This window comes from Geotrypetes seraphini, chromosome 13, assembly GCF_902459505.1.
Source record: "Geotrypetes seraphini chromosome 13, aGeoSer1.1, whole genome shotgun sequence".
NCBI classification, from domain to species: Eukaryota; Metazoa; Chordata; class Amphibia; order Gymnophiona; family Dermophiidae; genus Geotrypetes; species Geotrypetes seraphini.
Genome location: NC_047096.1, coordinates 66,169,137 through 66,195,722, shown reverse-complemented (window position 1 = coordinate 66,195,722; position 26,586 = coordinate 66,169,137). Strand labels below are relative to the sequence as shown.

The 26,586-nt window shown below is 44.5% G+C and overlaps 1 protein-coding gene across 2 annotated transcripts in view; it reads right to left on the bottom strand.

The window, feature by feature from the left end:
• RARA (retinoic acid receptor alpha) overlaps positions 1-26,586 on the bottom strand; it is a 139,157-nt gene that overhangs the window by 50,754 nt on the left and 61,817 nt on the right. Inside the window, exon 1 of one of the 2 annotated variants that reach the window (XM_033918477.1) lies at positions 20,005-20,750. The exons of the other annotated variant lie outside the window; for it this stretch is intronic. Within the exon in view, the coding sequence (XP_033774368.1) occupies positions 20,005-20,173 (169 nt within the window). The 5' untranslated portion in view covers positions 20,174-20,750. Of the gene's footprint in view, positions 1-20,004; positions 20,751-26,586 lie in introns of those variants that run through there. 2 annotated transcript variants of the gene reach the window in all.

Below are 26,586 nucleotides of genomic sequence, written 5' to 3'. Positions count from 1 at the left end.
TTCCGGGACTCAGGAAGCAGATGCCAACACTCTGTGCTGGTGAAGGGCCTTGAGCGTAAAATGCACGTGCTCAAGGCTTGCTGGACTCCCTTCGAGAATCCAGGAGAAGGCATGAGCCAGAATTCCTAGAGCACACGCAGACGCTCAATGCCCTTCACCAGTACAGAGCATTGGTGTTGGCTTCCTGAGTCCCGGAACTGTAAGTATGATGTCAGTCTGGAGCAGGGGGGAGCCTAAGCCACTGTTCTTCAATTCTCCAGTGTTGCTGTGGCCTCCTCTGTACTGTTCTTTAGCCACGGTCCACCTCCTTTTGAAGCAACTTCCTGTTTCCACTTGGGCAGACCGCAGCACAGGACGCTGTGGGCAGCGCAAGAGAATTACTCCCATGCTGGCAACCATGTAGTTTTTGTGGTGAGGGGAGCTTCAGAACCGGGTGGGGAGAACATTCGGTGGAACCAAGGGGGGGGGAAAGAAGTAAGAGATGCTGAATGGGAGGGGCAGAGAGGAGAGGAAGGAGATGGTGGCACATGGATGGAGGGAAGGGGAAGAGATGGTGCATGTGGACTGAGGGAAGTGAGAGAGAAGAGATGGTGCACATGGATGGAGGACAGGGGAAGAGCTAGAAAAATAGATTTGAGATGGAGGCAAAAAAATGGAAGAAAACTGAAGATGAAAATCAGTGCCAAAGGTGGATATAGTGCACGATGTGAAGGAGATGAAAGAAACAGCAAAAGTGGGAGCAAGATCAGAAAAACAAAATTGCCAGAACTGAACTCAACACAGCGATAGAGGCATTATAACATTCTTAGTCTTGTTTACCATACCTTTTCTAATAATTCCTAGCATCTTGTTTGCTTTCTTGGCCGCCACCGCACATTGGGCAGAAGGTTTCAGTGTATTGTCCACAATTGACACCCAGATCTTTTTCTTGAACACTGACCCCAAGATGGACCCTAGCATCTGGTAACTATGATTTGCATTATTCTTCCCAATATGCATCATTTTGCTTTTGTCCACATTAAACTCTATCTGCCATTTGGTCGCCCAGTCTTCCGATATCCTAAGGTCTTCCTGCAGCTTTTCATAGTCTGCATGCATTTTAAGAACTTTGCACAATTTAGTGTCATCTGCAAATTTATTCACCGCACTTGTAGTTCCAATTTCTAGATCATTTATAAATAAGTTAAATAGCACCGGGTCCCAATACAGATGCCTGTGGCACACCACTATTTACCCTCCTCCATTGAGAAAAGTGGCCACTTAAACCTACCCTTTCTTTTCTGTCCGATAACCAATTCTTAATCCACAATTGAACATTGCCTCCTATCCCTTGACTCTTAATTTTCTCAGAAGCCTTTCATGAAGAACTTTGTCAAAAGCTTTCTAGAAATCTAGATAAGCTGATTCGCCTTTATTCACATTAATTCATACCTTCAAAGAAGTCAAGCAAATTGGAGAGGCAAGACCTCCCTTGGTAGAGGCTGACCATCCACAGATGATGTTTGTCACTTTTTATTGGAATAAACAAGTCTGTTTTTACATATTGGTTTTTTTGTTTTTTTTTAAGTGTCCATTGTCCGTTCCCACTTTCTTTTGTGCGATTTTGAACTTGTGGTTTCTTGTCCTATTGGACTTTTATTGTTTGTTTTGACTGTCTACATGTCCCAGAATTTTATTTTTTATAATTGTTTCCACTATTTTTCTTGGCACTAAGATCAGGCTTACCAGTCTGTAATTCCCTGGATCTCCCCTGGAACCCTTTTTAAAAATAGGCGTAACATTGGCCACCCTCTAATCTTCAAGTACTACAGACAATTTCATGTTTGAGTTCTTTCAGTACCCTGGGATGTATACCATCAGGCCCAGATGATTTATCACTCTAATTGTCGATTTGGCTTAGTACGTCTTCCAGGTTCACCAAGATTTCTTTTAATTCTTCCACCTCATCACCCTTTAAAACCATTTCCGGTTCAGGAAGATTTCTCACATCATCTTCCGTAAAGCCCGAAGCAAAGAATTTATCCAGTCTCTCTGCTATGGTCTTATCCTCCCTGAGCGCACCTTTTACTCCTTGATCATGTAACAGTCCCAAGGATTCCTTCACAGGTTTTCTGCTTTTGATTTACCTACAAAAATGGTTATTTTGGCAAGTTGTTCTTCATAATAAACACTGTATACCTACTTTTGGCCTACCCTGTATATTTGCACACGTGTGCGTGTGTCTCACCCTGTATACATGCACATATGTGCATATATGTGTAATAGTTTAAACAATTTCACAAATAGGAATGGGACAGGGAAAAATTCATATATACAGTACACATGCCACACCCACCCACAAGTTAAAGCACAGATACCCCTTCTGCAGTGCTTGTGGCAAGTCTGTCTGCCAGTTCTCCACTGTCAATATGACCCATCACCCAGGCCTTCAAGCATGGCACAAAACAAAAGGGGAGAGGAGGCCGGCGCATCAACAATGACCGATCTGTTCCTGACTGAATGGGCCAACTGTCTCAGAAGCCACTGTGCTGCCTCCACAGATTACAGCAGAGGCTGTGAAATTCATCCTTCTGCAGCTCATCCCCTCCTGAGCCCCTTCTCCAGGTCATATGCCACACAGAATGGACACCCCACCACCACCATCCCTCTTTGTCACTTGGGTCCTAAGCTGCAGGGCACAGTAACCCTTTCTAACAAACCTGGCAAAATCTCTAGCATAACCTGGCTACTAACCTCCTGTTCCATAGGATGCTAACATGTCATACACCAGAGTGTTTGGATACAACGATAGTTCAGGGATGCATTAAAATATAGAAACAAGAGAAATCTGACTGCATTTGCTTCTGCCATCCCAAAATGAAGAACAGCTCTACACACAATCCCACTATTGCCACCAGCTCCTCATCTGACCTTTTTGCTGAACACCCAGCAATGGTTTCTTTACTGGGATCAAGGCTGAGCTATTTCAATTAATTCCACCCTATTCACCTCTGCTTAGAGCACAGCAGCTGGTTAGAACATTTCCCACCAGCCCCCCCACCACACAACTCTAATTCCATGCACAGCCGCTGGATTCGTGTATCAGAGGGGCAGTTCTGGAGCCAGGCTGGGTTTGCTCCTCAGTGGGACGGGCATATACACTGGTAGACCGACACTATAGATATGTTAGTTAAGCACTGTACCAGTTAAAGAGGAACATTTTCAAATTATCCATCTAGATTAGTGTCTCTAAAACTTTCTTGAGCCAGGGCTCACTAAAAGGTAGTGGCCACGGCTTGAGGCACCTGGAAGTGTGTGGATATCTCTGTGATGACATCACGCGCATGCGTGACATCACGTCGACGTCCATGAATGGGCAGAGGCCCTCCAGACAGGCCCTGAGATGCCAGTAGGGGGTGTCAGCAAGGAAGAGGGCCGGAGAGAAGGAGAGGTGCTGGCACTGGCTGACTGCCTACAGCAGTATTTCTCAACTACTTCAAGCTAAGTACCCCCTAAGCCTAACAAATATAAACTGAGTACCCCAACCACAGACCTCCCTAGGCCCACCCAAGCTCTGCCCCAGGTCCCACCTCTTTTATTAATTGAAATGCAATTTTTTCCATTCATTTTTCATATACACAATATACACAGCAGATATAAATTCTCAAAACTGACACATTTCAATCACTATATTGAAAATAAAATCATTTTCCCTACCTTTGTTGTCTGGTGACTATTTTTCTGTGCTTTTAACTGTTTCCAGGGCCTTCTTATACATTGACTGTTTTTCTCTCCTTCTTCACTTTCTGCCCTGCATCCATCTTTGGCATTAACTTAACATTCAATTTTTCTGTTTTCTTCTCAAAATCTACTTTTCCATGTCTTACCTCCCTTCCTATCTCTCTCTCCTGACCTCCCCATTTCCATGGTCCAACATCTCTCTCATTCCCTCCCTCCTCCCAATGCTGGCATCTCTCTCCTTCCCATAATCTGGCATCTCTCTACTGCTACTACTACTACTACTACTACTTCTATAGCACTACCAGACTCCCCTCCTTCCCTTCCATTCCCTGATATGTTATCTCTCCCTTCCTTTACTCATCTCTCCTCCCCCCCCAGTGTAACATTTCTCTCTCCTTCCTTTCTGCCCCCTGCAGTCCATCTCCCTCTTTCCTCCTTTTTGCCTCCTCCCAGTTCAACATTTCTCCCTCCTTTCCACCAATCCAACATTTCTTTCTCTCTTCCTCCTGCATGCTGCTTCTCCTTCAGTCTGCCTTCCCTCCCCAACTAACTTCTCTCCATGAGTCCAATTTTTCACTCTACCCTTCCCCCTTCCCCCAAGTGTGACATTTCTCCTTCCCTCCTTTATGTCCTCCCATCCATCTCACTCTCTCCATGAGTTCAACACTTTCTGCCTCCTGCACACTTTCTCTCTCTCTTTGCCTCGTCCTTCGAGTGACATCCCTCCTTCCCACCCCCAACCCAACATGCTCTCCCATGCATCATTTCTCCCTCTCCTCCACCCCATGTCCATTTCTCCTTCTCTTATCACTCTCACTCCTTCTGCAACAATTTTCTTTCCCTCCCCCAAAGCCACTCACATGATCCCCTCCCATGCACCATCTCACCCTCCCCACCAATGTGCATCACCTTTCCTTTCCCTCCCCTTCTGTCAGGTCCAGCAGCACCTCTTCTCTCTTTACTTTCCCTCCCCCCTGTCCAGCAGCACATCTCCCTCTCCCCATGTCCAGCAGTACCTCTCCTCTCTCTAGCAGCAGCTCACTGTGCTTTTTATTTCCCCACACAGCTGCCACTAGAATTAGTTTAGATGCGGTTCCATCCGGCAGCCTTGAGGCCTTTACTAGGCTGGCCCACCTCTGATGAAAGAGGAAGTTGCATCATCAAAGCGGACCGGCCTAGCAAAGGCCCAGAGGCTGGCTGATGGAACCGCATCTAAACTAATGCTAGCAGTAGCTGTGTGTCAAACTTAAATGCAAACTGAGCTTCTGCTGCTGGTCCAGAGTGATGAGAGAAGATGAGGAAGGAAGGAGTCCCGGGAGATATGCGACAGCAGCAGTAAGTCGCTAGACATGCAGTGCTAGCACCGCAAGTCAGCTGGCCGGTGCCTCTCTTCCTCCTCAGTGTGCAGTAGCACACTTGGAATCTCAGGAGGCACACACTTTGCGATGCACTGATCTAGATACAGACAAAGCAGAAGTCCGTGTCTCTAATTTTCTAAGGGAAAACAGCCACAAATACAATAACTACAGACTGGTTTTCTTGAGTGTAAAATTTCTATGTAAAATTAACCCACAGATTTGAAACTACAACCCACATATTATTCACTGCCTCATTTTGGCGATAAGGAATTTTAATTATTTAAAAAATCTGATTCTATACAAAACATGCCCCAATGAATACTTTCCATCAATCCAGCTACTAACAAACCCGAGGTGCTTTTTGACTGCTTAAGGGGGGGGGGGGGGGGGTTTAAGTTTCATACATATTAATTTACCTATGTAAATAGCTTTGAAAATTACACTCTTCACAGCAGCAGGACTTATACATGATGTATACAGACCAGGCAAGATCTGCACCCTTGACTTAATCCTGTGTTTTCTTTTTACCCTCCCCCTGGCCTTCCCTCATCACAGAGCAGCTGACTGTGCTAGATGTGTTGTGGAGATGAGACTAACCGCAGATTCCAGAGATGCCATGTAAAACTGTCACCCTTCCAGACTTCCAAACTCCAAGGTCAAGAACTTGAATAAGCTCCAAAGCATACGACAGGAGAGTCCCTCCAAAGTGTGCAAATTAGACAAACTAGTGAAAGCGACTGACAGAAAGGGGGAGCAGCTGTAGGAGTTGGGGGGAGGGGGGGTATTAAAGGGCAGAGACAGCAAGATCAAGGAACACAAAGGGACGTCTGTCCCTCTGCAAATTTTCCAAGACACACTGGGACAGATTCAGGAAGTCAAGCAGCCCTAAAGGCTGCAGGGAGAAACCCTAACCCTAAGGTTATTTGCAATTCGCCCCGGCAGCGCATCCCAAAAGCTGGGACTAGAACATCTCTCTAATATTGGATTTTTGTCTCTCAGCAGTAGGTAAAGTGTAAAGACTAAAATAAATCCAGAGAGCTGAGCAGACAGACAGAATGCAGAGTTGCACTGTTGGAGCTCCATCACTGATCCCCAACAGCTGAGAGCTTGAGGCCTGTTTCCCAAAGAGACTGCGGAGGGCACAGATATTTAGGGAAAGGACAGACAAGGCAATAACCCTCAAGCTCAAGATGAACAGAAAAAGCAAACCATGTCACAGATGTTTAGCTGACGTCTGTGTCCAGAGGTCAGGCTGGACTGCCAAGGCTGCAAGTTCGATGTATGTTGCCAAAGTGCAGTACATACTGCAACCTCTCTCAGTCTAGAGCTCCACAACAGGACTGTCAGATTCCACCCAGGCCTTAAACCAAACCAGAGACTGGGTGTCTAAGTTTCGAGTTAACGGTGTGTTCAACTTCAGCCCAAAAGCTCATCTCCACAGAGCAACAAGCCCAAAATCAGTACTATCCATATGCAGAGGTTATTAAAAAAAGGGGCACCCCCCCTCCCTTGTGGCTTGAACAGCAGGTCAGCTTCCAGTGGTTCGTGCAGCAAAAGAACAAGGTTGTGCCCTACTCACTTAGAAACTCTGTACGAGGCTCCCATCCATAGCAAATCCACGTCTACACCTGCCCTATGTGACCTAGAGTAAAAAGGTACCAAAAACGGGGTTACAAACACTATAGGTTTGTAGAGGTAAATTTGGACAACTTTCATTTTTGAAAGTTTTGTGTACAGTAGAGTCTCTGTTAACCGAAACTCAATTAGCCAGAACTCTCATGCAACCAGAAAAAAATCTAAAGAAATACTGTAATATTTTAAATAAAATCAATTTCAGGCAGAAATTTAAGTGTAAACTTGGCACACCACACCTGAGTACGCCCACGCTTTGCCTACTACATAGCCAGTAGTTTATCTGGAACAGTTAATGGTATGGCACAGTATGGGTTATAGCAGTGGTCTCAAACTCGCGGCCCGCCAGGTACTATTTTGAGGCCCTCGGTATGTTTATCATAATCAAAAAGGTAAAATAAAACAGTTTCTTGATATATTGTCTCTTTAGCTATAAATGACAGTATTATTATTAAGACTTAGCCAAAAGGAAAGATTTATAAACTATAAAGAGTTTTACTTCACTCAAAATTGTCACTTCTTTAATAAGACATTAACTATTTTTTTCTGAGGCCCTCCAAGTACCTACATATCCAAAATGTGGCCCTGCAAAGGGTTTGAGTTTGAGACCACTGAGGTATAATATTAGTTAGGCCTCTTTTAAATAGTAACTCTCAAGCAACCAGAAACTACATTTATCCGGCATCCATCAATCCCCATGGGTGCCGGATAACTCAGTCTACTGTACTAAGGTCAGTAGAAAGGGACTATGCAATTTTTTTTCACAGAAATTACACACACACACACATATGTTTTCAAGTTTGCTAGTTGCAAATGTTCTTCCAAGAGCCATACTTTTTTACAGGGCTGTGGAGTCGGAGTCGGAGGAAATTTCGGGTACCTGGAGTCGGAGTCAGAAGTACAAAAAACTGAGGAGTCGGAGTCGGAACATTTATCTACCGACTCCACAGCCCTGCTTTTTTATGTTTAAATATTTTTTATTGATATTTCTCTTTTTTTTTTAAAAGATATAATTAGTTCATGTCCGAGGCTAAAATTTGGCAGGATTATGCAGTTGATATCCCTGTTTAGCACTTTTAAAAGTGGACTATGGTTTGCAGGACAGACATTGTAGTGCAGCTCTAAGAGATATCGCTGGAGTCCTCTACTGTAGCAGCTCCCTCAACAACAGAGGTTTTGACACTTGTGGGATCAAGGTCAGAGTAGGAGTAGAAGGGAACTGAATATAGATCTAGCCTGCAGCACTGATGACACCCTTGCAACAAGTCATTTATTGCTATGAAAGCTGAACGTTAGGGTGACCAGAGTTCCAAATCAGCTAGGACAGGCTAATCCAGGCCTGCTTTTACCCCACTGTGTTCAAAGATCTTATTTATTTATTTACCACCTTTAAGAAGAGATTCACCCAAAGTGGTGTACAGCAAGTACAACAATTTTATTAACAGCATGACAGTAGTAAAAAGACCAAATATAAACATAAAAGCAGTACAATGAATTGAGGTAAACTCAAAGTCAGCAAATTAAAACTTAACAGGACTACCATGAAAGTCTCAAGAATATATTTATTAACACTAGTGAAATTTAAATAAGGGAGATATAAAACAATGTCAGCAAAATACTTATGAAACACCTAACAAGCACAGTCCTGATTTCCCTAACAAATGCAGTGCCATGTCTTCCTGCATGCTCTAGAGCAGGGGTCTCAAAGTCCCTCCTTGAGGGCCGCAATCCAGTCGGGTTTTCAGGATTTCCACAATGAATATGCATGAGATCTATGTGCATGCACTGCTTTCAACGGGGAAATCCTGAAAACCCGACTGGATTGTGGCCCTCAAGGAGGGCCTTTGAGATCCCTGCTGTAGAGTAAACCCAGGCCTGAAATAGTGTGTGCTAGCTGAAATGGAATCACTTGGTTACCCTATCTCACTTATTATGAAGGCTCCAAGTCCAATTATTGGATTCTCCCTGCAATCTCCCCTCCAACCACCATAGACACGCACACATAGCTCAACCAGCAAATGACACACACACACACACCCCTATCGTGTCACCTGATCACAGCACATGCCACCTTGTAAACTTCAAATCCTGTCTCTCTTAACGGTATTAGGATGATTCCTCCTATTCTTTTAGGAAATATAAGAGCACATTTTGGACCCATTTTAAGCTCCACAAAAGAGATGGGTTCCTCAGGGAAAGATTTCTGTACCCTTTAACCACCTTTTTAGCTCCCTTGCATCCCATCTCTTATCCCTAACTATGCCCAATGAAGTGACCATGGTGTGAATCACTTTAGTGTCTGGTTTGCTCAGTTCCAATCCCAGCTCTGCCCTAGTTGCTTTATCCTCTGTGTTTCACTTCTAATTCCTCATTCTACTCCTATATTTCATTTTGCCCCTCTTAAGCTTCTGTATACCTGAACAATTCTGGTCAGGTGAAGCCAGAACTGCCATTGCTCCCCCCACCCCACCAGGCTTGTCTTGCAGATCAGTGGATGGCGTGGTGGCAGGCTGATCCCATTTTTAACAAGTGACATACAGAAGCTAAGGTACATCATAACTTGTCCCCCCTCCTACAGGCAATAATAATCAATAGATTCACGATTCCACTTGAGGACACAGAGCCATTAAAATGATGGAGCCCTGTCTTCTTCATGTATCACCTTTCCTCTTTTATAATTTAAAGACTTCCTGCGTAGGGAAGCTCGACTCCTCTTGCCTCTATTTTTTTCCTCATTAATCCCAGGCCTGCGCAGTGGTGGGGAGGGAACAGTATGACCCCCCCCCCCAAGTAATCTCTACTTGCTAGCAAAGTTATTTGCAACAGAGACTGTGACAAAAGTAGAAATGAACTAGCCTCTCCTGGGGGACCTGGGTTTGGGGATAGACAATTTGACATCTTTATCAATCCAAAATCTTTCCCAATAATCCCTCCCCCCCCGCCCACCCCAAACAGTCACTTTTTTTCAGCAGCAAAAACAGAACTCTTCATACATTAGTCACATGGGTAACTTTTAAATGAACAGAGAAGAGAAAGCGCTTCCTTCTCAATTATACATGACTCTGAAATCAGAGGGACAGGGTGTCAGGAACCTGATCGCACGCCTAACAGAATAAATGACAGATCAAGACCAGCAGGGTTCATCCAGCCTGCCCTGAAAGGAGATCCAGGGTTGCACCCACTTCTCCATGCAGGTTACCTTCCCCCACTCTCTTTTTTTGCGAGTCATTTATGTTTTACTTTGAGTGGAACTACGGTAATCTACACTTTTATTCCATTCTCTTCCTATACAGAGACCTTCTGTGTTTATTTATCTCATGCCTTTTTCTTCACCATTTTCTTCTCCATTATCTCCTGCAGGCGTGCATTCCAGGCATCCACCACCCAAAAAGTATTTCTTTATACTGCTTTTCAGTACCCCCACCACTACCACCACCACTTGCAGCTTCATTTCATGTCCTGTGGATCTATAGTTTTTGTTGAAAGAACTTAACTACTGCACACTTTCCTGGGTCTGTGGATGTCCCAGCAAGTTGAACATTTCAGCTCCGAGTAGTATTCATGCTTTGGTGTCTCTAGACATTGCCAGCTTTTCCTGAGGTCATTCTCCAGCTCAGCTCTCCGTGCTTGCATATAAGTTTTATGTATCTCAGGGTGCTGCTGCCGCCTCCTCCCCTCTTGTGCTTCAGCTGTGTCTAAGATACAGGGCTAGCTCTTTAAAATATAAACCTTTTTTTTTTTTTTTTAAACTGTCAGTGCTAAGGAGTTTATTTGAGGTTAAACTCTGGCAGGCAAACCTCCCACAGCAGAGAGGGCGGAGAAAAAAGGGTGAGCCAGCCAGACACACACTAGAGAGACAGAGACAGAACAGAACTGCCCTTTCTCTTTGAGGGTTAGAGAGGTGGGGATACATAATACTCAAAAGCAAAAGATCTTTTCCACTGTATCACCTCTTGAAAGCTCCCAAGTTTTGACACACCTTGGTGGAGACAGAGCAATCTAATGGGGGAAGGGAGGATCGGTTGTGAGCTCAGGAGGTTAAGTGGGAGAGTAGGGATTTGAACCAAGGCCCCTACAATGATGGACTAGGGAGAGGCTTTATTCCCCCCCACTCCTTCTTATGGGCAGCAGGAAAGGGGGAGAGGAGGGAAGAGTCTGAAATCTCTCTCTGATAACTATCTTCTCCCTTCCAGCCTCCCACATGGCTGAAATTCCTGTACCGGGAGGGCCCAATAGGCTTCTTCAGTAAACAGCCGCTTCAAATAACTTGGCTGAACAGAGAAAAAAAAAAACAACAACCCAGAAACAACTTTGTAAGCCTTATTTTCTGCAGCTCCTCAGGCCAGGAAACCTCTGAAAAGAAACATAATAGCCTTACTGGGACCAATGGTCTATCTAGCCCAGTATCCCATCTTCAAGGTAGTCAAGCCAGGTCACAAGTATCTGGTAAAACCCCAAAGAGTAACAACATTCTATGCTACCGATCTAGGGCAAGCAGTGGCTATGGACTTTTCCTCCAGGAACTTGCCCAGCAGTAGCTACGGACTTTTTCTCCAGGAACTTGCCCAACCTTTGTTAAAACCAGCTACATTAACCACTCTTTATTCAGACATGACATACCCTCATCACCTTATTAGGACATATCTTTGAGAGTCCTGCTCTGTTGCTCCCCCTGCTTTTCCAGTACTGAGATCGCCCCTCACCCCCCCCCACACACACACATGCAGCTCTGCCAATGCACCTTAATGCTGCCTTGAAGTAACGCTGCCATTCTAGGACCGACATCCCTCCCCCAACAAGTATATTTGCAAATGGGGGGAGGAGGTGAATTAAAGTTTTACTATAGGTTTAATCAATAGTAAAGAATATTTATATTTGTATATTTTTGATTGAATGCTAAAGGAAAGGGTGGGTGGGAAGGGAATAAATGTATTTATTTGATGTTATACTAGAAAGAAATTCAAGTGATGTATTTAATTTTAAATGTTTTATTATTTGTACACTTGTTGTAAGATTAAAAAATGAATAAAGAATTAAAAAAAAAAAAAAAAAAAAAACCGTCATCTCTTTTTCACTCAATTATTAGCTGGGTGTCATTGAGGGGGTGGAGCAGATTAGTTTTGGTAATGCTTTGGCTGTGGAGGCAGCTATTCTTCCTGGGATGTCTAGGTACTTTTTACCAAACCTAGGGGGGGGAGTTGTTGTTGTTTAAATCTATTTTATTTTTATTGATTGATTTATTATTAAGGGATTCATCTAAGATGTGTACAGCAGGAATAACTTCATATTTTAAAACAGGCAATGCCAGCGAGGTAAATGCACCGACACTCATAGGAATTCAATAAGCATCGGAGAATTTACCTACCGGCCTGTACTAAAAAGCTCTTCCACAGTTTAGTAAAAGGAGCTCATAAATAGTAAAACGACCAAATGCAAGCCCGAGTAAAATCAATGAGATATCACTTCTCCATATCATTTGGTTGTGCTATTTTTGGTAAAGGACTGAAATTTTAAATGTTAATTATTGGGTGGACCATGAACCGTTTTGAATGACTGTCGAAGAAAGGCACTACATAAGTATTTTATAAATACAAACATGCAGCTCTGCCAATGCATCTCACTCCTGTCCTGCAGCACTCCCTGCTTTTCTAGTACCGAGACCACCCCCCAAACACATACAGCTCTGCCAATTCACCTCACGCCTGCCCTGCAGCACTCCCTGCTTTTCTAGTACTGAGACCCGCCCCCCCCCAAAAAAAAACCACATATAGCTCTGCCAATTCACCTCACTCCTGCCCGTGACACCCCTAAGCCCTCACACATTACAGCAATTCTGTGTGCCTTATCTCAGAGTTATGGTGCCCAATTCTTTTCAGGGGTGTAGGTTATGCATTAGTTGGCAACACACACACTTCCCTGTAAGTTCTAACCGTACCAACTTGCAAAGCACAAAAATCTGTTTGCCATTCCCTCTGTAGTCCCTTACCCTCTCTACCTCATTATTCCCATACCTAAACATACATAGATTCACTATTTGTCCTGTATGTCTGTCATAATTAGATTATAAGCTCTTTTGAGCAGGGACTGACTCTTTCATGTTTAATGCACAATGCCGCGTGCGCCTGGTAGCACTATAGAAATACATAAAAACAGTAGTGGTAGTTCCCAAGTAAATATTAAACATCACACTAGGGATGAGGAAAATACCTAGACTGTACCTAAATGTAACTCACCTTGGGAAAAGGCGTGAGCTAACTGTTTAAATAAAGTATTGAACACTTTTCCTGACCCTGGAACAAAGGAGATCTTTTATTGACTCCCCAGTGCAAAGGGTCAAGATGCCTCAAGAGAGACAATACAGCCAAGGAGCAGTTCTCATCATGCAAGATAAGAGGCACAGGGAGGTCAAAGAGCAGAGAGGTCACCTGGGAAGGAGCCTGGAAATCACAGGAGGCATCCTGGACTGCAGGCATGTTAGCCCCACAGAACCCCCAAGAGAGCTCTGTATGTAGTCAGAAACCTGGTCAGCCACCTCTGGGGTGGAGGATTTATTTTTCCAACAGATCCCACTTCATAACTCCTCATTACTTATACCTTTCTCCCTCCCAATTCACTCCTGCAACACAGGTAGGGCCTGAGGCCCATTTCTTCTTTCTAAAGCCTATGCTGAAGAGCATCTCTCTCATTTCCAGTTAAACACATAAAAACCTTAACTAGTTCGATACATCTTCCCCCGCCCCAATTAACATCATCCATGCTATCCGACAGCAGATAAAAGACCAAAATGGATCATCTACTTTGCCTTGAAGCAATTTGTCCACTTTGGTTATAAGAGCATAAAACTAGCCATACTGGGTCAGAGCAGTGGCCACTCCAGCCCAGTATCCTGCTTCCAACAATGGCAAATCCAGGTCCCAAATACCCAGCAGAATCCCAAAGAATAGCAAAATTTCCATGCTACCAACCCCAGGGATAAGTAGTGGCTATCTTAATAGCAGGCTATGGACTTTTCCTCCAGGAACTTGTCCAAACCTTTTTTAAACCCAGATACTCGATATGCTTTTACCACCTTCTCTGGCAATGAGTTCCAGATGGCCAAAGTCCCATACAGAAGTCAAACTGCAGTCCTCTTTCACCCCCTGCCACTCATCTAATCCATCCAAGTAGTAATAAATTACCTTTTACATTACATTACATTACATTTGTGATTTCTATTCCGCCTGTGCCTTGCGGTTCTAAGCGGATTACAGTTAAGAGATCAGGACATTACCAAGAGAATTACATTACAACGATTTAAGTAAATTACATGTTGTGGTATAGAAATACAAGTATAAGATATCTGGATTTATCGATAGAATAACTTGACAGGGTTCAAGTAGTTACAAGGTTCAGTGGGGAAAACAATAGGGTAACTTTTAGGGTAACTTTTTAGGGTAACTCTTGATGCTCCATGCAGGTTACTCCACTTGCTGGCTTCAGGTTTACCTCACTCAATGGCTTTAGGATTGTTCCCCCCCGGTGACCTGTCAAATGCACGCAGGACATTGGCACGCCGACAATTTCCCAATGAAAACAAAAACAAAAACTGTGGATACAGATGTTCTGGAGATAATTTATTAAACACTGACATATAAAACCATGAAAATTCAATTAAAAAAGTACAATGATAAAAAATACTGTGATAAAAATCCAACCGGACCCTACACGGTCTGTGTTTCGGCAAACATGCCTTCCTCAGGGGTCCAATGGTTTGCAACCTCACATATAAAGAATTGGACTGAAAACAATTATCTTTAAACATGTGAGCAAAGAACACTGCAGACAAGCTGAAGTAGCAAAAAAATGCATTTTTTTGCAAACCATTGGACCCCTGAGGAAGGCGTGTTCGCCGAAACACGGACCGTGTAGGGTCCGGTTGGATTTTTATCACAGTATTTTTTATCATTGTACTTTTTTAATTGAATTTTCATGGTTTTATATGTCAGTGTTTAATAAATTATCTCCAGAACATCTGTATCCAGTTTTTGTTTTCATCGGTGGATTGTTTTCACTGCGGATCATTGGGTCTCCCCATTTTTCTTTGTTACGCCGACAATTCCACCATGACATTTGCATGCAGGACAAATGCGTGCCGCCCTATGCCTTCCTGTTTGTGCTCTGAGGGTGTGTGTGGGGGGGAACCCCCCACTACACTCATGCTCTCCTTGAGGGAGGTGTGGGGGGGGGAACTTCCACTACACTTACAATTTGCTCTGCCATCCTATGCCTTCCTGTTTATGCATTGAGAGGGGGGGTGGGAGGGAACCTTTACAATGGGATCTTCAATGCCAACGCACTCAGAATTAGAAGATTGCTGCAAACCCCCTCAACCAACACACGCCTCCACAATTCCGCTTCCTTCATGCGCGCCCTTGTCCGTGCGCGCATTTGACGGCGTGGAATTGTCAGGGCGCAATCGTCCTGCGTGCTATTGACGGTGTACCGTTCCCTCCAGCACTTCATCTCCATTCCCTTGCAACCTATGTTGATTCCATTGGACTTTTTTTAAAACTCTGTTTTTGTCTCTGCTCCTTCCTCTTCCACAAGGGCATTCCAGGCATCCATCACCCTGTCTATGAGAAGGCATTTCCCAATATTGTTCCCATGATCACCCCGTTTGGTGCTACATTTTGAGACCCTAGTTATAGAGCTTCCATCCCACTGAAAAAGGTTTTAATAATGTTCAGAAAACAAACCTTTCAGCCATTTAAAAGTTTCTTTCCTATTCCCCCTCTTCTCATGATCCCCTGGTCTTATTGCATATAACTTCCAATACAGGTCCAGCACCCCGGTCGTTTCTCTCTTTTCTGGGAGAGGTCCTCCAGAACTGAAGTCACCATTGAACTCTATAAAAGCATTTTTTGCCAGCTTGGTCTCTGCTAGTTGTGCCTCTCCATGGATCTGTCTGGCTCTAGTCACTGCCTCGTTATCACCTTAGATTCTTCAGACACTGTCACTCCAAAGTGTCACTTCTGGTGGGTGCACATCAGCTCTTCATCCCCAGCACAACCCAATTACTTTGGATTTCTGCTCTCAGTCTATAATTATTTCCCATTTAAGTTTGTAAATTCTGGCTTCTGTAGATCACTTCTCATGTCTTCTAGTCTCTCAACAATATCCACTCTGTTGCAGGTATTGGTGTCATTTGCAAAAAGGCAACCTATCCCTTCTAACCCATCAGCTCATGTATTGAACAGAATGGGCTCCAGGACCAACCCCTGAGGCACTCCACTGCTCGCTTTTCTCTCTTCTGTGCAAATTCCAAGTCTATGCTTCTAATTCAGTCCTCCAGCTTGAGACACCCCCAAGTTGCAGTTTTTTTGAAAGGCCTTTTAGGTGGGAAGGCCATTTAAAGTTTATCTGAAGCACTGACATTCAACTGCGTACCCTTAATCTAGCTCTCCAGTCACCCAAAGTAGTTAATCAGATTCATTTGCCACAACCTGCCTCTGTTAATGCCACGCCACCCTAACTCCAGAAGTCCACTGACTACAGGCAGTTTCCATTTCATTAAAGTTTCCATTAAATAAAAGCTTGCTGGCCTCTAGTTGCCAACCTCCTCTGCATTTCCAGTTTTATGAAGAGGGACTGAATCCTCTCTTCTCCAGTCTCCAAACGGATCCTTCAGCTCCTATAGCACCACTCTCAAGTCTACGACCCACACCAGGATTATCTGAGCAGCTAAGCAGGGGAATTGGTCAGCCCTCAATTTTTGAAATGAAAGGGGGCAAACCGAGGCAATAGTTCTTCGTGGAAAAGATGGTAAAATCATGGCACAGCCTCTCAGTGGAATTGGCGGATGCTATCTGATTTCAAGCAAACTTAGGATTAGAGAATGACACGGGGACAAATTTGTCCCCATGAGTTTTGTCCCTGTCCCTGCCCCATTCCTGTAAGCTCTGCCTTAACCACAGAAGCCTCGAACACTTATGATTTTAAAATGTTTGAGGTTTGTGTAGATGAGGACGGAGCTTGCAGGAACAGGAAAAGAACTCGTCGGGACAGGAAAATGAGTTCCCGCGGAGACGGGGAAAAATTTGTCCCTGTGTCATTCTCTACTTAGGATCTCTAAGAAAGAGGAAGGGCTAGCAGATAGCACGGATGGGCAGACTGATTAGGCCATATGGTCTTTATCTGCCTTCATTTTTCTGTGTTTCTTTATTCTAATTTCTCACAATGACGGGACCTGCTAAACAAAAAATGACCCCCTTCTTTGACAAACTCTCTTGCTGTATTCAAGCTGGAGATGCTCAATCACCTACAGAGCTAGCACCTGTGGTTTTAGCCACAATTTACCGCTGTCCATCCACCCCGTCCCTGTTCTTTTCTGCACAGCCCACTCTCTAAAAATACAGCAACAGACACCACTGCTTCAATATCACTCCTCTGTTTTCTTCACTTCCACTACTCATTCCTTTCTGCTCTTCTTTCTTTCTAGTGCATGTTTTACACATATTTGTGCCTTTTGTTATGGCCAAACTTATTCTGTCTTTTAAGACATTTCCTTCTCTATGGAAGGGCTGTGGCTCACTGGTTGAGCTGCTGCCTCTGCACCCAGAGGTTCCGAGATCAGATCCCGGTGCTGTTCCTTGTGACCCTGGGCATGTCACTTAATCCTCCAGTGCCCACCGCTTTGAATGTCAGCTTTGAAATGCCAAAGCCAAAAAAAGGCAGTATACAAAATCCCCATTCCCTTTTATCAAGCCCGGTATTCTGTGGCCAACCTAGGTCACAAGTACCTGGCAGAAACCCAAAGAGTAGCAACATTCCAGAGCTAAGACTGTGATGTCATAATGCCTCATTCCACCAATGCCTAAGAGCCAGCTTCATCAGTGATGTCACAATGGCTTGATTGGTGTATGCTTGGCTCACATAAGAATATAAGAATTGCAATACTAAGACAGACTGAAGGTGTGGCTCACTGGTAGAGCTGCTGCCGCTGCACCCAGAGGTTGTGAGATCAAATCCCAGTGCTGCTCCTTGTCACCCTGGGCAAGTCACTTAATCCTCCAGTGCCCACCGCTTTGAATGTCAGCTTTGAAATGCCAAAGCCACAAAAAGGCGGTACACAAGTCTCCATTCCCTTTCCCTCCTCTTCAGCTGTCTGAGTTGTATCTATGCTTTATGAGCATCAGTGTGATGCCTGCATGAGTCTCCGATAACAGCATCCACTCCTCCCATGTAATCGGAACTGCAACCATAGTCAACGTAGGGGAATTATCAGCCAACATCTCCCCAAGATTGAGCTCGGTATCTAAAACCTTGATTCTAAGCAACTTATTTCAATTGGAGGGGGGGGTGGGGAAGCCCCCTCATTTCCTGTCACGGCTGTTTTATAATCTCAAACTCCCTCCATGTTCTTGCTCTCCCCAGCCCACCCCCCCTCAGCTCGACATAAACCAGATGTGCACATGGTTGGGAGAGCCAAGCTCTCGCCAGCACACTCAGGACAGTATGGAGTCTCTTAATTGCCATACGCTAACATTTCTCTTCCGATGTGCTGCGCAACTTGACAAAGCCCAATTTATAAAACGGCTGATTATGAGAGATGCTGCTGCCAGGGCGCCAAAACACTGGGGCAGCAGGCAGGAGAGGGGGGGGGGGATCTAACACACCCTCCCAACTCAATCCCTGCAGGTGGGCATATAGAGTGCTATTAACGTAGGTCTGAGCATTTGAGATCTCTCATAACCTTTCTTCAGCTCTCTTGAGATTTATTTTTCCCAGATTAAAGGGTGTCTGTTATTAGATAAATGCCATCCCATCCACCAACTGATTTTCAGTTTGCCTGTGTTGTACAAATGTTGTCAGCACAAATCCGACTTTAAACCACTTTTATACTTTTCTCTTTGAAAGAACTGGCTTAACAATAATTCGTATGAACACCTGTGTGCTTTTCCAGTGTTTGCACACAGCCACTGCCAGAGGTGGAATACAGTTATTCTGTGTCACCAAAAAGCAAAAATGAGAGACGGATCTGGCTCTGCTTTTTTATAGGAAAAAGGCTCCAGAAATCCTGTGGGCTCCACCTCCCCCCTCCCCTCCCAACATGGCATGCAGCCAGAAGGGAAGGCACACTTTGGAGGGATGGACCAACAGCCTCATCATCCCTCTTATCTGCCCTCAGAAGTGTTTGTGGAGCAACAGCCCATATCTGACCCAACTATCATAAGAGGAAAACAGCAGAGATGATTAGGCGCTCAAGGATAAACATCTCAAGTCCCTGTTCATTGAAGTCCATATTATTCTGTGTCAAAAGTAAATGTGATCACACTCTGCTCTAAACCGTTACCAAAAATAAAAAAATAATGTACCTAAACCTTTAACTAATGCCCACACACCTCTTTCACCCCCCCCCCCATCTGCACGGAACGTTCTTTGAGAAATAAAAGGCTGCTGAGTTTCTGGTTTTTTGTACATCTTCTCCTTGGAAATCTGCGACAGGGCACCCGAGTTCATCCTGAAAACAGCACGAAGGGTCCCAGAAGGGGCAGGAAAGGAAACGGGGCTCTGATGAGAGGTCCTTAATCACATCTTTCAAATAATTCCCAAAAAGCAGACAGGACAAGGAGAGGGAACTGGCAGCATTTTCTTTTCTACAGCTGGTTTAATTGGGGAGGGGGGATTTCAACCAATGCTGTATAACAGGGTAGGTTAAGCTTTCACCCATAGAATGGGGAACACATCAGGCCCCAAATTAGCACAGATTCAGCCCATCTCCTCAGAAAATACCCCCGACCACAATCACCATTAAGAAATATAGGAAAATACAGATCTGAAGTCACACACATCTATGTATAATAGAGCCAGTGCAGGTGTGTTTTTATATATACACACATAGAGATGCACACGATTTTTTTTTTAGACTTAACACCCTTTGTGGTTCTTATCTCAAATTGTGTTACAAAACACACACAAATGTTCTTTACACAATTCATTCATCCACACTTCTATTTAGGTGTAATTAGGCTTCATAACACCCACAAGGATTCCTAATAGCTAGTTGGACAGTGTCTTTGCTGTAAACACAGCCAAAGGACAAGTAATGAGTTTAAACAACTAAAGCAAAACAACACCTAAAGCAAAAAAAAAAAAAAAAAAAAAAAAACCACCCGAGGTTTAAAGTGCCTGAAAAGAGTGAAACCATGCACCAAGACACAGCCACAGGGGTGGAGAAAGCAAAGATCCCCCTTTCCCCATCTGCAACCTAGGGATCCCCATTTATTCCCTCCCCAGAACAGCCCAGCATACGTACAGTGACTGGAGCTGCTCCAGTGCTGGTTCCGAACGGAGGTCCCATAGTGGGTGGCAGCGGCCAGGCCCTTCTCCTGGATCAGGGAACTCCGGTCCTGAGTGTAGAAATCCATCATGAGGAAAGGATTTGTGCCGGGATTCATTCCGCTCACCTCCACGCTCTCATACATGATCTTCTTGGGGGGGGGGGGGGGGGGGGGGGGGGGCGTGGAGAAAAAGTTTATTTTCTCTCTAGACCTACATAGACGAGTGGCTCTCTTTTCATTCACCTAGTCCCAACTCCAAAGCTCCCCTATAAGTCAAAGTGGCTCTTCCCCTCACCCCTCCATTGCGATCCAAAGCTCTAGGGGAACTCCGCGGCCAGGCTCCCAACCGCGCATCCTAGTCCGCGCTGCGATGCCGCCGGGACGTCCCTGCGCACATTTCCCAGGCCGGCCAGCAGGAAAGGCACATTTTCCCAGCCCGGCTCACTTTCTCTGGCGGCGGCCGCGAACCGGAGTGGCTCCGCTTGCATCTAGGGCTCGCAGGACCGTTTCCTCGGGGCACCCGGCCACTCTCTGCCAGGCTGGGGCCGGCTCCTCGCCGCTTTCCTTCCTTCTGCCTCTGCCTCTCTGATGGACTACAGCAGCTGGAGAAGCCCCGCCCCCTCTGTAACCCCTTCCTTGCCGGCTCTCATCCGGGGTTCCAGCCTGCGCTCTTTCCGAGGTGACCCGATTCCTTACCCTCGCCACCTTCCATGCTTTCTCTTCATTTGCCTAATTTTATGCGGCTGAACTTTCACTGACCTCCCCCTGCATACAGCTTCACCTCCCCATGACCCCCCTCCCTATCCATGACGTCAGCAGACCCAGCCGGGGGGGGGGAGTTGGGGGTCCTGGCCCAAATGCAGCTGGGAAGGCGCTTTCAGCCTCCGCTTCCGCCCAAGCCTTGCAAAACGAAAACCAAACAATGCAATGAATGCATGGGGTCCTTGATTTTTTTTTTTTTTGCTTAATATTGCATCCCAATGCATGCTGGGATCAGCAGTCCTATTCTTGCATCAGGGCGGTGGGTGTGTTGCAGAAAGCCAGGACTGGCTCTCCCTCCAACAAGCAAGTCACCGGGCACCTCAGTATATCTACCACAGGGCCAGAAGATAACACACCTGCCCTGCGAAGGGGCTTGGTTGTGACACACCTCTCACTTTCAGGTTCAGGTCCAGTCTTGAGCTGTGGTCTTTTATTTGCTCAATAAGGTAGGAAGATGTTGGAGGGAGGCAGCTTTGAATCAGAATTTTGATATAGCTAAGCCTTAGACCCCCCCTTGTCCCTCCTAACTTAATTAAAGCTCAAAGCTTCCACAGCTACTTCAATTTTCAGGATTCCCACAATGAATATCTGCAAATAACAGGGCCCCAGCAGATTTTGCATGCATATTCATTACAAATGCCCTAAAAACTTGAGGGTTGTTGAGGGCTAGGGGAGAGACAAGGACTGGTTTTGATAAATCCTGACTGGCATAAAGCAGTAGTCTTGACTAATTTTTAAGTTGAGTCCACTTTGGATCGAATAAGCTGAAGGACAGCTACCAACTATCTTTGCACGTGAGGTCACCAACCCACCTTCAGGCTAGTTCCTGGGCATATCCTTAGAAGGTGGACATTGCCAAATGCATTCTTTTTACCGAGAAATGCCTTGTCCTTCAAGCATGTGGCTCTTCCTACCATCTATTTCCCCCTTTTTATCTCAAACTCCTTAGAGAGGTAGAGAGTATTAGGAAAAAACAAGGATGATGAGGGCCAGTGGTATTGTGAGGGTGAGAGGCACCAATCCCCCTAGTTCAGGGGTAGGCAAGTCCAGTCCTCGAGAGCCGGAACCAGGTCAGGTTTTCAGGATATCCACAATACATGTTATGTTATGTTATTTATTTCGCTAAATCCGTTAAGTTCTAAGCGGTTTACAGAGAAATATACATTAAATATACAATAAAGGATACAATAAAATAAGATAAATAAATAAAGAATGGGTACTTTGAAATTCCCTTACTGTCCCGAAGTATGCATGCTAATCCATCTCATCATTGTGGATATCCTGAAAACCTGACCTGGCTCTGGCTCTCGAGGACCGGAATTGCCTAACCCTGCACTATTTGAAGTTGTTACGTGCAGCTGTCAACAACATGCTCCTCATGACCCAATCAGCTCTCCTTCTGACATCAATTCTTATGCACAGCACCCGGAAGTGACATCAGCAGGAGAGCACATTGAGGGCCGCAATCCAGTCAGGTTTTCAGGATTTCCCCAATGAATATGCATGAGATCTATGTGCATGCACTGCTTTCAATGCCTATTCATTGGGGAAATCCTGAAAACCCGACTGGATTGCGGCCCTCAAGGAGGGACTTTGAGATCCCTGAACTAGAATTATGGGGAAGGGGGGGGGGCACGCATGCATGTGGAGGGAAGGAATGGAAAGAGGCGAGGGGGGTTGGAGAAGAGCCCCTCAGCATCCCCTCCATGGCACCTAGGGTGGACCCCCCCCATGCCCTCCCTTATTAACCCCACTGAAGAGGGCCACCATTGGCCCCCAGGCCTTGCAATGAAGAACACTGGCATAAGCACTGCGTATGTCTAGTAGCACTATAGAAACGATTAGTAGTAGTAAAGGATGGTTTTTTTTTTTCAGTTTAGAGCAACACAGCTCCATTCTCAACCAAGAATAGTTATTGCCTAGTCACGGAGTGGCCTTTGATGGTTGTACAGGGCAAAATAGGCGTAAGCAACCAACTGGGAATACCCTATTAGCTCAAAGCCCAAGAGGTGAAGGCTCAGCCTCTGAAATCTTGGCCAGGTAAACAGGCCTCAGGGAAAGTTAAAGGAGCAAGTGTAGGATCCATTTCACTTTGTATGCTTGAAGGAGTGGGGGTTTCTACTGAATCCTGACCATATTGGATTTAGGACAATTCAGTACGGCTGTTTCATCACAGCCATCGTACGGGCGAGCACTTACCAAGTTTGAAAGAGCGGGAGGAATAGCCTCAATCGCCCCGTTGGTGCTTCTTTCCTTTCCCTTCACCCGCCCATGGTCTTCTTCTCCTGCCTCCGCATCATCTGGTGCCTTAAACGTTTGAAAGTGTGTGGTGGGGGGGGGGGGCATCATCACAGATCCAATCAGGTGCATTGTAAGGTTTCTCTTTACGTATATTGGAACAGAAAGTGGTCCAGAGTGAACTCTTACGGGATAAAAGATTGACTTTGAAAGGGCGTCTTAATATTAAAAGATGAAAGGGCTGCGCTGAACTATCCTGCGCTGAAACAACCGTACTGAATCATTCTGTTCCCTACCCTACTAGCCCTGCTCAAAGCCAAAGAGGTGAAGGCTCAATCTCTGAAATCTTGGGCAGGTAAACAGGCCTCAGAGAAAGTTAAAGGGGCAAGTCTAGGATCCATTTCACTTTGTATGCTTGAAGGAATGGGGGGGGGGGTTTCTACTGAATCCTGAGCGTGTGAAAGCACTTTTACAGCCTCTCCTTTAGTGCTCAGAGCCAAATGGTCACACCATATTGGGGGGGGGGGTGCACTGTGCAATAAAAAACAGTATATATTACTCCCCTCTTTTCAAATTGGGGGCCCAGTACAGCTGAACAGGACAATACCAGGAAAGGTTTACGACAGTGACTAGAAACCTCTCTCCAGGTTTAGGGCTGCACATACTTCATAGCCAGCCCAGAGAAATTAGGGGGGGGAGAAAAAGAACAGGCCTCTGTCAGGGTGCTGTAAAGCTGGGCTCATAAACAGATAGCAGCAGGGGTCGGTAACCTTCCACCAACCCAAAGTACATCTGCCACAATTTAGCTTTCATGGGAAACTTTCCCTTCCTGATTTGACTCAGATTTTCATGATTTGACAACTTTTGCTCTCAGATTCAGGAAACGCTCCTAGGCTGACAATATAGTTATACTACAGCATGTATTTTAAAACCCAAAAGAAAATACAGATATGAAGAAGAAATAATATACCAAGTTTCAAGTTTTAATATACCGACCATCGACGTGCATCTAGCCGGTTTACAATGCTAAAAAATTTAAAGGTTAAAAAAAATATATGTATATACGTATAATAATTATAAGAGGGGAAAGAGTGAACATTAAGGACAATTTACAAATACAAACTTAGACTTGAGGGTAAAAAGGGAAAGGGGGAGTCAATAAATACATCATTAAAAACAAAGTAAAAGAACAGGGAAGAGGGGGGGATACAACATTAGGAGTGGAGATCGCTTCTTGAAAGCAGTTGATGATAAGTTTTACTGGCTGTTGGAGAGGAAGTATTTAAGGGCTGTGATATGCATCTTGAAATAAGAACGTTTTTAGTTTAGTTTTAAATCTGTCGAGGAAATTTTCGAGACGGATTTGAGGTGGCATAGCGTTCCATAAAGTTAGAGCAACTACGGAGAATTTAGTTTTCCTAGTGTAGTAGAATTCTTTGATGGAAGGGATGGTCAATAGATTCTGATCTGCTGATCTAAATGTCCAAGAAGGGCAAAGAGGAATGATGAGTTTATCGAGAAAAGATGGAAGATGGGAAAGTTTGATTTTAAAGACCAGCATTAAGATTTTATAAGTGATACGGTGTGTAATGGGTAGCCAGTGGGCTTCTTTCACAAGAGGAGTAACATTATCATATTTCCCTACCTTATGAATAAGTTTGATTGCTATGTTTTAGATAAGCTGCAGACGACATAATTCTTTATGAGGAATTCCATTATATAGAGAATTGCAGTAGTCTAAATGAGAAATGACTAATGAGTGAAAAAAATAACATAACAATATCCCAGATAAACAACTCCCCAATACCCCCTCCTCCCCAGACAGCGGAGACAGATCCCATAAGTCCCAGCCACCCCCCTCCCCCTATCAACCCCCGCCCTGGTCAAGGAGCACTGTAGGAGAATAACTTACATTGAAATATCTTCCAGTATAGCCCCCAATTTTTTCCAAGTAAAATCCTGAGACCCACATTTAGCACGGCGCTGTGCCACAGTCCTTTCCATCTTGCCCAAGGACAACAAGCGAGTAAGCCATTCGTCATAAGTTGGAGCTAAGATACTTTTCCAATAACTGCCCCTTTTCATGGTACAGGAGGAAATACATTTCTGTTTTCATTTCTCCAGGGTTGCCCTGGCTTCTTGGGTTCCCAGTTCAGTTTTGGCTGTATATTTTTATTTCTTTATCTAATTTAGAAACAGAGAAACATGACGGCAGATAAAGGCCAAATTGCCCATCCGCAGCAACCATGATCTCTTTCTCTGTCCGAGAGATACCACGTGCCTATCCTCTCTGTCGATTCGTTGGCGCTACTCTGATCGGCTATGCATTACTGTAAACAGTATCTTGGTTTGCTCTGTTTTTGCAATCTCAATTGGTGATTTACAGAAGTACCGGACCCCAGAAGAAGGTCGTTTGTGATCGAAACACGGCCCATGTTGGCTCTATATCACAATCTTCTTACTATATTTAATATGTTTATAGTGTGTTTTATTTTTTACTTTATCTGCACCTTTATCTGCGCTGCTGTTTTCCTTGTGGAATCTTTTTGGTGGATCCCCTTTCTTGTCTTCTGTATCTCATCTGGCTGTACTTTGCCCTAGGCCGTGCTACATTGGACTGCATATTATTTGTGATCTCTTCGTCTGTATTTGCTGAAGGCCTTACCGTGTGGTTTCTGTTTTCCCAATAGATGTAGTACTGGTGTTTTGGGGTTGAGTGTTATTTGCAGTGCTGCCTTTTCATACCCAGAGCTACTGCTGTTTGAGTCCTAGGAATTAGTGCATTTTAGTTTGCATGGGTTTTGTTGTTGTTTTTTATGTTGTTACAACATGGCCAGTGATGGAAGGACTCTTTGTTACTGAGGCCACAGCAGCTTTTGCCTGGTTAGCATTAAATGGAAATATCCTGGTTCTGCTCTGCATTTATTGGTGAGGTTTCTGCAAAAGTGGAGGTGATGGGTTGCTGCTGGGTTTTGTACTGGCAATCAGGCTACACCATTACCAACAGAATCAGGAAGATGAAATAAATGACTTATGCCGGGGCTACTTAATTCCAGTTCTAGAGGTCTACAGGCAGGCTAGGTTTTCAGAATATCCAATATAACACCCCTTATAGTAGATTCACTTGATCAGATCAGTGCATATTACTACAGTTTCTTGTCCTAATTCAGAAAAAGGCCTCAGAAACGGAGCCTATGCACTGTCTTATCATAGACCAGAGTGATCCCCCCTAGTTTACACTGCTCCAAGCTCCAGTCATCGGCCACAAAAACTGAATATTTTATTCAAATTTTTCAAATTTTTAATTTTATCTCAATTAAATATCTTCTTAAAATAATTCCTTAGCTACTTTCATTATTACTTCTAAGTTCTAAGCTTCTTTTAATTTCTTTCCCAAGCAAGCAAAGAACATTTGAAATGCACTTCTCCTTTAATTAGAGAAAATTGACAGTTATTTTACTTATCTCAAACACTGTTATGCCTCTCAATCAGTGTTATTCTAGCCACAATTAATGTACAGTAGAGAGATATTTACATAGCAAGAGGCAATGTATGCA